Source organism: Sphaeramia orbicularis, chromosome 12 (assembly GCF_902148855.1).
Source record: "Sphaeramia orbicularis chromosome 12, fSphaOr1.1, whole genome shotgun sequence".
NCBI lineage: Eukaryota > Metazoa > Chordata > Actinopteri > Kurtiformes > Apogonidae > Sphaeramia > Sphaeramia orbicularis.
The window spans coordinates 59,205,105-59,217,283 of NC_043968.1; the positions used below are offsets into that span (position 1 = coordinate 59,205,105).

The 12,179-nt window shown below is 39.2% G+C and overlaps 1 protein-coding gene across 2 annotated transcripts in view; it reads right to left on the reverse strand.

Annotated features, from left to right (window-relative positions):
* Positions 1-303: 303 nt before the first annotated feature.
* lmo3 (LIM domain only 3) overlaps positions 304-12,179 on the reverse strand; it is a 73,902-nt gene continuing 62,026 nt past the window's right edge. For both annotated transcript variants that reach the window (XM_030149440.1, XM_030149439.1), the window contains exon 4: positions 304-1,419. In XM_030149440.1, the coding sequence (XP_030005300.1) occupies positions 1,314-1,419 (106 nt within the window). In that variant the 3' untranslated portion in view covers positions 304-1,313. The remainder of the gene's footprint in view (positions 1,420-12,179) is intronic.

Consider the following 12,179-nt stretch of genomic DNA (forward strand, 5'->3'; position numbering starts at 1 on the left):
TTACAAATCATAAAAGTGGATTTCATTTCTGAAGATTATCTTGTTGAACAAAATGTGTAAATAAACAAACATTTGTTTGCTACAGATCTTATTTTCTGCAGTAATCCAAAAGCCATGGTGGTGTTTCTGATGAGGGAACTGCAGAGAAGCTAACTGTGATTTAGCCCACAAAACCCATCACCTCTCAGCACCCTATGAGTGACACATTTATTACCAATGATTATTTAGTGCATATCAAACTTTTTAACATCCCGCTTTTTTCCTTTGGGTCAGGCCTACAAAATCAGAATTATAAAGCTGACATGTTTTTTTTTTTGGACTTCTATTTTCTGTATTTAGCATGTAGCTAAAACACTAAGTAAACTACTTCAGTTCAAATGGCTCAAATGTAACCACACCAAAACCCTAAACCTTACTCCAACGGGGGACCTGGTGGATGTTGGAGAGGTTCAAGAGACTCTTAACGCAATCTTCAAGGCCCAGCAGTTCACTTACTACTCACATAGCAACTTTAAAGAACCCTTTGTTCTGCTGTTACATGACCACATAAATGCACTTGTGTGCCTTGATAGCATGTTGACCTTTCACTGTTGTGTCTGACAGTGTTTTAGTGGTGTCTTTATATGGACCAGACCAAGCCTCACAACATGATATCAGAGCTCCTCTCAAATATATATTACCCACATGCTCACACATCACATACACACATTTCTGCGGCGCTTCAGTGTACATTCGCTGTGTTTTTAGTTTAACATGGAGTAAAAAGGTCTTTATCTCAAAATTACATTGATTGACAGTACCTCAGTGTATTTTTGATTCAAGTAGCAGTCTGTACAGTCAGGTGGATGTCTGTCCTTGCAAGATAAAATGAGACAAGACTGCTTTTGGGTTTCTTAATTCTTTTTTTTTTTTTCCCATTTCCCAGGGCCAGCTGTTGGGTAGTTGTTGCTCTGAGGCTGGCATTTGACGACCAGGAGGAAAGAAACAGCATCAGTCACAAACAAACAAATGGACAAACTTTTTTTTTTCTTTTTTTTTTTTTTTAATACTTGTGGTCGGCTGTAGGCGTCCAGGCCTTTCCCTGCCACACTGCAGTCTCTATGGCTATTCTGTACAGCAGAGTGCCCCCCCCCAATCCCAGGGAGGCTTGCTTAGTTATGTACATGTGGGAAACAGGAGCTGGACAGGAGGCTCTAGTGCTTTTTGTTGATTGCAAGCTCTCCTTCAGTCTCTCTCTTTCTCCCACCCATCATCTTCCTCCTCCTCCACCTCCTCTTCCTCTCCTTTTCCTCCTCCATATTGGCCTACAAGTGTCAGCGGACCTGGGGAGCGTAGCCCTCCTTCATCAGCCCCTCCTCGTAGTCTGTCTGGCACAGAATCATGTTGTTCTTCAGGAAAAACTTGTCTCCTACACAAAACCTGCATCAGACAAAGAGACAGCGAGGGAGGAGAGGTTTACATAAGCATCAAAGTAAGAATCTCATCATTAGTACGGAGCTGTAGGCTAGCAACTCCAGCCAGCTGTGGCGCTAGCTTCCTTGGTGTTGTGCAACACCTCTACCTTCTATTATATTTCCTGCCAAAACAACTAATAAAATACATTTTTCATATGCAGTATGGTCTGCACATACAAAACAATTAGTGCATGTTGTTTTGCAAATACAAAACATTAAAATAACACAACAAACACTCATCAGAAACAAATACAAAAAAAATATCCCTACAGAAGTAAAAAAAAAAAAAAAAAGTATAAAAAGTTGTGGTATCTCATTTGTTGTGTTTTTTGTATCTAACCCAAAATATACTGTTGGGTAGCATCATTTTATATATATATATATATATATATATATATATATATATATATAGATAGATAGATAGATAGATAGATAGATAGATAGATAGAGAGAGAGAGAGAGGGAGAGAGAGAGAGAGAGAGAGAGAGAGATAGACATTGTCCTAAACTGTTTAGCAGAGCTCACTTTGGCATAACTTGGCACAACACCAGCATGTTTATGGATGGATGGATGGATGGATGGATGGACAGACGGATGTTTAACTACTATGTTTAGTATTTGCTAAAAAATTTATTTGTTTGCTGCTAATGCTTTATATTTGTAAACTATGCTGTTTGCTTGTACTTCTGAATATTTCTAAAACATGTTTTGTTTTCTGTGTTTTGGCAGTACATTAGCTCCTTATTACTGTTGCTAAGGTTGAGTTTCCTAAAGTAGTGCAGTGCAGAGATTATATTTTTTATTGTTTTTGTAAGCCATGATGGTTATTGAATTTTTTTTAGTTTAGTAGGTTTTGGCAGAGTATTAGCCCCATCCTTTAACCCCTTTGGCTGAACAGCGCTATGTGTGGATGAGGATGAGGACTACTCCTCTTGGAAACAGTCAACTCGATTACACAAGGGGGGTGCTGTTGGTTTGGGAGTGGGGGTTGGTGGTGGTGTAAATGAATAGAATTATCTCTGTTTCAGGCTGCTGGGGTTTCTTTGCACCTGCAGCTGTTACAGAAACCCCCATCGCCCTCAGTAGCCCGTCCTTCTCTAGGATGGGGGGGGGGGGGGGGGGTTTGCACAGTTACGCTTGACCTTTCAGCATAGCACCAAGTGGAGATTATGTTGAACACGTAAGAGTGGTAACTCTTGCTGTATTGTCCTGAGGGCCGCTTATCTCCCTCGCTGTGCAGGTTGGACAAGGTCGGCAAGCGCCGGTCCCGATGTTTACCAGGGGGGAGGTGGACCTGGTGTGGGGAGGTGGGGACAGTGGGCCTCGCCTCTGTTTGACTTCCCTGGATGTTCAGAGTGCTGAGTGCAGTGTTGGAAGCTGCACACAGTGGATGGAGCTCAGGTAACTGAGGAGATAGGGCTGTTCACAGCATTTATTCAGGGCTGGAGGGCAGATACAGAGCATGATTTGTTGCATCCATTTGGGACCAATTAGGAGGATTCAAACCCACCGTAGGTATTTGGCACAAAACACCAAACAGTGTGAAAGGGATGTGTTTTTGCAAATACAACTAAATGATTGAAGGCAGCAGTGACAATTTAAAAAAAAAAAAAAAGTCATATGTGCTTTAAGTAGTCTTGTAAATATAATGTTTTTTTTCTCATCACATGTGCAGAAGAGGACTATACACTGATTTTGTCTTTGTTTGGGGAGTATCAGTATGTACTTTTAAGACATTTTAATGGACCACAGACCCCTCACATGAAAGATACATTATTAGACATACCCTCCTCAAGACAAATATGAACCCAAAAACATAGAGAACAGCTGTTATTGTCGACAAACAAAAACTTCACTTCTTCTTTTGTGTATTCTAGCTCTTGTTTTAGTTAACGGTAAAGTATTCCAATACCACACACGCACTGATTTTCTTGTATTTATTAGACCAGGATAAAAAGGTTAAAAAATTTAAAAACCTAGACCAGAAATTAAAGTCACGTAAATACTGTAGCTGAGAATTCATTGTGCCCATTAATAAGGTCAACCTGCTGGTGGTGCTAGATATAAAACAAGGGCGTCATCAAGGGTCATGTTCTCACGATGATCAGCGTAGAAAGTGAAATTTAAGCCCCAACCGAAGCATGTACAGAAGAGACAGACGTCCAGACCATCCACAGAATTACGGCTTAAAAAAAAAAAAAAAAACCTGTGCTGTGTTTAATGGCAGGATGCTGAGGCATGTTTAATATCAAATCAAACACAGACAACTAACATCCAGTTTGACACAGTGATTAGCCAGAGGCAGCGGTGTGCTCCATGTAACACTGTCATCCACTCTAATAAAACTGTCTTGTTTAAATGATACATTGTCCTCAGGATCTACAATATTAGCATCTGCCTTCAGTGACAATGTGCCCACTCCCACTGAAGCACTATTTCAGCCCTTGTTTATTCCACATCTGCTCTATTAGTAGGTTTGTGTACCTCTGTGTTTGTCTGGCTGTTCTTTCTCATTTTTCATCCTTGCTGCTACCCATTTATTTCACACTTTAACCTATTGATGAAATGGTATGACATATGCATTTGGATGAGTAGCTGTGGATGTTTTTTTTTTTTTTTCTTTAGGAGTCGTTTTAGAGCAGGCAGTAGAATCTCTTCTGGTTCTGGCTGACTGTAATCTACTGCAGGAAACACACGTGAATGAATAACTATCTCTGACGATGGCACTTAGATAATACTAATGGTCTGTATTCTATGTGTTCTCAAATGCGTACAGCAGAATAGTCACAAAGTCAGCATAAGACACAGGAATAACAACAATTATTTCTAAAGCAAATCTAAACCACATCTAACTGGTAAAACTTCACTGTGATATGAACATATGTAATTAACACATTGTAGAAAACTTCTGGAGGTGCAATGAATGGAAAAAGGAAAATGACACAATGTCTCATATTCTTTACTAAAATATTTTCCTTAATTCTCAGTTCATGTCATGTAGAACATGTTCTACTACATTGATAAAAAGCTTAATTGCATTTAAAACACTTAAGTGTTGGAAAATGTTTTATCCACAGAACTTAAATTAAATGTTGGACCTCTAGAGTTCTGAAATTTTACAAGTAAATGAAATGTTCGTCATGTCAGAGAACAATTTAAAACTGTAAAATGAAGGGATGAGCATTTCAATAATGTACAATAATCATACCTAATCAAGTCCATTAGTTGTGGCGTCATATTTAACACATGCCATCCACCCAAACCAAAGTAATAATACTCATAATTGAATGAATAAAACTGAGCTGCAGGTAAGTCATTTAATGTCTTCAAGCAGACCTTTCAGACTTTGGGTAGAAACATTTTTTCCGTGTCTCTGATAAGTAAAAACATAAATCTCCTACCTTCTCTGACCCAAATAGACTGGACTCAACTGTTAAAAAACAAGATGTCAACTAATCAAATAATCAATTGCTTTTGCACATCTCTAGAGAAAACCATGGTGGTTTCTTGAACTCCCACTCCATAGACCAGCCTTTAAACTTGATAGAATGAAAGATCTGACATAGAAAAATAAATATTATGAGAACATTTTGACCATGTAAGCGTTATAAGTTCATTTAGTCATATGGTCATGAGTGTTTAACACTGATGTTAGACATTTTTCTCCTCATGTCATAAAGGTTTAATATGAATGTTGGCTGTATACTTAAATCTCCCGACAGTGTTAAACTGGGTTGAAATGTGGTGATTATGAATCCATCACATATGAATAACTTGAAGCACTGTCTCCTAAATGAACCACCTATATTCTTTCTGTTCTTAAACTAATTCATTCATTATATCCCCGAAATGGAGTTTTGGGGATATAATGCTTTTACCCTGACCGCCGCTGCTGAATATCCTTTGTGTGAACGTGATAACTAGGACAGATTTGGTTGGATTTCTTCTCCCTTGATAATCAACATAGGGGACCCCTAGTGGAAGAACCCTATCGATTTCAGCTTCTCTGTGAGTATTATAAGTCATCCAAATGGGGGCACTTTAGTTGAAAATCAGTTTTTTGAACATAAATCAAGCAATAATCGGCCAATTGAGGTAAAAATTTGGTTCATATCAATGGACTTACAAATGTCCATTTTCTCTCTACTGTCCAGAGTTTATATGGTGTCATTTTCATTCACTAGGTGGAGTTTTGTGGGAAAAATTGGTTCTCTGACCATTATTCTGCCACTATCAGGTCGATGTAGCTCAAACTGAGTTCATATCGATTGTCTAACAATTATCTTTCTTCATGCCACTACTTTGAGTTTACATGATGTCATATTTTAACACCAGGTAGTGTGTTTTTTCTAAATGGGTGGGGGAGCAGAGGATTGGGGGGATTTTGGGGATATATCCTTCCTGTCGACCCCACCGTAAGCCTTGGGTTTTTTTCCCTTTTACCCTCCATCTAAAATAAATAGTGCTGCACACTAACTATTGGCTCAATGCTAACTTAACTAGCAGTCGATTGGCTGCTGCTGCTGCTGCTGTCTTCCTCTCTGTACTGCCTTCACTTTCTTCCCTCCGTCTTCCTCCTTTTACTCAGAGGTGACTGTGACTAATGAGTCTTTAGGGACCTCTTGTTGTAGGAGGAAGAGAAAGAATGACTTCCACAGGCACACACTTAAAAGATGTATTGCAATGCCAGCTATTTGCCTCCCAGGCCCATGTTAACTAGAGTAGTCACTTTCCACTCAAATGAAGAAACAGGGAGATTGTCAAAGAGAGAAAAGAGTCTCAACTCGACCAAATCTAATTACTGTTGGGATGCATACATGTTCAGAAACACTTGGCCCTATGGCAGTGATACTTAATTGTAATAGAATGCTGGAGCTCTTGTCCGGTAGATTGTTACTGGGCAATCAGGTTCCACCAATACAAGGACACATGTAATGAGATTTTCTGTTTTGCCTCAGTCTTTGTTGTTTTGCCTCCATCTCTTCAGCTTAGCCCTCAGAAGAATATGTCTTCTACAATATAACAAAAAATCACATGTCCAATAATATTTTTAACTAGTTTGCAGTTTTTCTTACAGTACTAACAGATGAAAAGCCATTGTTTTAGTTGTTCCAGCATTGAGTTCAGCATGACTCCGCCAGAATACCAACTACAAAACACAAAATACATTAGTCATGATCTGCATCCTGTTGTGTGCACTGGTATAGATGTGCACTTGAAAGAATATAGTGTAAGAGGTGTTATGACACATGGTTCAAGATTCAATAAATTCTGATACTACAAGCACACAAAAAGTATAAATTCTAAGTGAATAAGTTTAGTAAATTAGCCAAATATTTTTCAGATTTTGAACCAATGACTGCTGGTGACACGTAGAAAATACTTGAGCACCGATCATGCTGAACATTCATACAGATCTGTTGGGTTTGTGAAATAAAAAACACAAGTGAAATACTTCATCCTAGTCTTGTGTATTGTTTATAGTTGTGATTTAAGGTTGTATGGATCAGATATGAAACCGGGACTCAGAATTCTTAAGTTTAGGAATGGCTTATCTAGACAAATAGATAAAGAAACATTTATTTGTATAAAACTTGTCATTTTTTTTTAAATTGAGCATTTTTATCCCTCAGCAGTATAGGATAAGGTAGTTGAATTGTGCTCTCCACTAGCCTGGCTGCAGAGGCTCTGAGTTCTCAACACCAATCATACACAAAGTGACAACTGTGTCCCTTATTGCCCATTAGGCCCCTGTCTAACAAGCCTAACTCATGACTCATACAAGGCACCAGTGGCTGAGCTTAGCTGTGCTGAACCCAATTGGTGTCAGTCTCTCCTTCCAAGGCTCCAGTGTGGAGCCTCACCCCTTATCAGCGCTGACCTTCCTCTGCACTGTCACCCATCCTGCTCTCCTCTGCTCCCCTCTACTCTAACCTTCCTCCAGCCTCCCTGTACTGTGGCCTCCAGCTCATCAGGGGGATATTGGGCCAGCACTGGCTAGATGATGAGGCTGGACGACAGCCCCATCGATTAGCTGTCCCCCAGGGCTGATCTGTGGCTAACTGCTTGCTGGATGGAGTCTCATATCTCCTTCCTTATTCCCTACACCTCACCCTCACCAGCAAACCCCCGTTCTTTTCAGGACCAGCCCCCCATTTATTTGGTTCTAAGACCGTGATGGTGCTACCTTTTTCTAGCTCAGGTGCAGAAAATAAAAGGTCTGGCTGGTAGGAAGGTCATGCTGCTAGATTTATGTCCAGTTTAACAGAGTGAGGCCACATTGGGTGCAGACATGAGCAATCAGAGCCAATGTAGGATCCTATATTTTCATTGATAGACCAGGGACAGGAGCTATTCACTCTCCTCAGCTTGATACCGTTTCAAAGTCATACATAGTGTGAAGAAAAAGGTGGCGCTTTCAGGCAGACACACAACTGCTGAGGCTTTTCAACTTAACTTTTTTTTATTAAATACATTCACAGACTCTATATAGGGAGCAGACTAAGCCACTGCAACTGCCTTTTTGCATGGGGCAACAATGTCAAAGCTTTAGTATCTCAAAATCTAATACCACTGACGTCCACTAGACATTGACTTCATAAACATCTGGTTCCCATGGACCTCCAGTAGACATATGTCCGGTAGACATATGGACTCATTGGCATTTTTTTCCAAAAGCTATTCTAGTCTTATACCATTGATTTGGACCCAGTAGTAAGTGCACTAATTATTATTTTTATTATTCCTTTAGTTAACTAACCTGTCACTATAATGTTTTCCTTGCTCCATAGTTTTGCCCAAATATTGTCAATTCTGGTGTCACAAAGCCAGAATGAAGAAAACTCCAGGTTTCAAAACTATAATTCAAAATCAATGGGTGACTTCACACATTTGTCTAGTTATTTTATACAGACCATGAATATTTGGACACAAGGGTTAAGTTGGAGAAGACTAACTTTTCCAGCTAACTTCCTGAAAATACCAACCACATTGCTAACACTGTAATATAAAGATGCTAATTAATTTCAGCTAATTGATAACCTAACTGTTAACACCTAGAGATGTGTTTCATAACAGTATTACATCTTTGCGTGGTGTAGCCTATAATGTGCTAATTAGCATTAGCTGTTATAATTAGCAAACTATCACAGCTGTCACTCAAAACTACCACACCCTAAATAATCTATAGCTTTAACACTGTTTATAAAGGTAAACTAACACATTCATTACTCCTATGATGCTGGACATTTTAAAACAGGATTCTACACAGATTAACTTGTTTTTGGGGCCAGCCCCCAGTGGCCATTTGAGGTACTGCAGTTTTTGTAACATTTGCATTAGCTTCATTTTCCAGCCCTGGAGGCTGCCACTTGATTAGATTTGGCTCTCAGAGCTTTTCATAGTGAGAGATGGTTGCCAATTTAATACTGATGATGACAAAGAAGTGGACACAGGTCATGATTGTAGTGACATGTCTGGTCTCAGCCAACGGGTCAGTCCATCTCTGCCACTAATTGGCCTATCACTTAAGCAACACCCATAATAACTGAGCCCAGTAACTGTTAGAGTCCTGCAGTGAGTCGGTGATGAAATCAGAATAATCACTGACTTTGAGTTCCCTGTTCAGTGAAATACTGCAGCCATAAGTGATGGCGTAGATAAATGGATGGGGGAGTATGTATAAGTGTGTATGTGTGTGGGGGTGTTCAATGTATGTTCATACTTGATTGTAGCAATTCAACCTTCAAACAGCATCATGCGCAGTGGCCGACCTGTAGAAGCAACGGATAATTACACCGCATGACCCCTGCTGACCCCTCAACTGCCTGCTGTGTTTATCAGATTTCACATTTTCTGACGATGTTCCACAGAGAAATCTCTGGGCCATTTGTGAGATGGATTAGATTGCTTTATTGAAGGGCCCATGGGGGGGAGGACTGGGGTGGGAGGGGTTGATGGGGGCTTTCATGCTTGTTTGAGGCTGGGAAATGAGAGGGGACACGGCTAGTGTGGATGAACAAGGCAGATCAGTATGCCAGACAAAGAGCAGGAGCCTATTTCCAATGAGACGCTGAGAAACTATTCAGGGAATCTTAAGTGAGATCTCCTGATAGATCTCAGGCTGAGGCTGAGAAAATTTTGAAAAGGTCATTCTATTAATCAGGATAAAATGTTGAGAAACCTACTTAAACTAGACTTATTTAGTTATGTTGCAGCAGTGGAATGCATTACATCAAATCAACTAAAGACACCATCCATAAATTCTGGCTCAGATGTTATTACACAGAAATGAATATGACATCAAAGTATGTTCTGTCTGGTGACACAATATGTGTCACAGTACAAGGGTTATGATTCAATATATTGCAATACTATTAACAAGGCAACATATACTGCAGTTGTTTTTAGAGTAATTTGATGAAAACTGTCATTTACACACCACTATATAAATAAAACCTGAGCCATAACAGTGCATTTCCATGCAATCAGAGAAATGGGATGACCCTGTACCTGTCATCTAAGCACAAACAATGTGTACATCAGTAAATAAAGGAGAATCTTTATGCTTAAATTATGAATGAAAAATTCATAGTAATTTTGAGAACCAATAGGGTATTATAAAAGATACTTTGACATTATGTGCAGCAAATAACCAGATTTACCCATAACTCAGAGTAGTGTTAAAAAAAAAAAAAGAACAATATGGGATTTGTCTCTAAGTTATTTGCAGATAACTTTGTATTGATCAGCTGTTTTAGCTTATAAATACTGGTCTAATCTATTCTTTAACATGGGGGAAAAAACGTTGTTACTTTAGAATAACATAGTGCAGTACACATTTTAAGGATTCTACTGGGAAAAAATTGATTGTATACAATAATAGAAGGAACCACAGTGGGAAATTGGACATTACAGTTTGTTTCTAAAGTTCACATCCTCAATACTTGTGTGAGGCAGTTCCTCTAAGACGTGAGCGGGCAGTTCTATCCCTGCACGGGTATCTCTCTTTAATTGAAGCTGAGGAACAGCTTCAATTAAAGCCAGTGCCACACCATAAATCTTAGCCAAGCCCTGGTGAAATTGTGATGGGCATCTGAACGGTGCTTGCAAGGCCACAGCGGACCATGTGAAACACACTAACGTCTATTTTATTCAACAGTTCATCAGGCGCCCTAATGTAAAAAGAAAGATTTGCTCGCGCTTAAATGGGTTTTAATGTGGGAGAGCAGAGCTGGCCTGCCTGGGCCTGGCTGATGAAGATTAGCTGACTTCTTCCATTAGGAGAGGCTGTCTGGTGCAGCCGGCTGAAGTGGCAAGACAATAACCGAGTGCTAATTGTGCGTAACCAGGTTCTTTGCCTTTAGCATGCGCAATGGGTCTGGTTTGTGTGTGTGTATGTGTGTGTATACGCTCGGATCTATATGTGAGCATCAAACCTGAGTTCTGGGAAGAAAAAGAGACATGCAACTGTCACATGATGTTTCCCTATGGTTTGAATGGAAAGTGCTTTAAAACCCTCAAAGATTACTAGACAGCAGTCCAAGTTGGTCAGTTAACCGAAAGTATGTGACCAGACTGTCTCCAAAAGATTGTGTGGCAGTAACACAGATCAGGTCCACTTTTTAACAAATCCTGAACAGATCTTTTGATCAAATGACCATGCTCTGCTATGTTCTGCTATAGTAAAAGTATAGAAGAGAGAGCAAGAGAAAATCTGAACCTTTACATGGATGTGGATGTGTCTCAGATCACTTCAAGCATGGTACTCATATAACACTAATCCTAACCCTTGAATGCACCACCAATGACCTGGTGATGAGATTTTAACTACTAGGTCAGGTGTTCCCAACCTTTTTTGGCTTGTAACCCCATTTTAACATTACAAACACCCCAGACATTTAAAACAAAGACTTTTTTTTGCTAAAATTAATTTGGTTTTGATCATGTAATAGTTTGCTATACTATGTTGCAAATAAATGTTAATTTTAGATGACATTTAGTCTATATAATGTATATTATTATGGACGGAGGCAGAAAAGCCAGGTGTAGATTACTGCACAAAGTGAGAATTTGATTTTCCTTGGTCAGGATATGTACAGTCAGTCCAGCTTGGATTTACAAGGCTGACAATTAATACTGAACAAACAATAACTCAAACAATGAATTATGAAAGAGCTGCAGCATCTGAAACCGACCACAATAAACATTTGACAGATAAACAGTACCACAGTGCTTCAGTTTCAGCTTCACAGTTTGTCATGTCTTTTATGTATCATGATTGTCTCTGTCAACTAATCATATATTTTTTTTAGTAAGTTTTTTTTATATTTATATTTATCAATTACTAGAAATTTTTAGGCGTCCCCATTTGAATTCTAGGCAACCCCATGTGGGGTCCTGACCCCAAGGCTGAAAAACACTGTACGAGGTGATTGGATGTCTACCAAAGTACATTTAAGATTACAATTTTAGTAAGTGGGGGCATCATTTTCCCTCTCAAAATAGGACCATTTTGAGAGGGTTTTGATTTCCTGACATTTTTAAAAATCATTATTTTCATTTAATCCTAACTAAATGCACACTTTAGACTTCATTAGAAAGCAAATATGGTCTAATTCCTGTGTTAAACATTATCAGTTCAGACATGTCTCAAATGTAACCCCAACCCATGAATGGGTCTCCAATGACTGATCTTAAGTGGTACATAATGAACTGTTAGTTAAT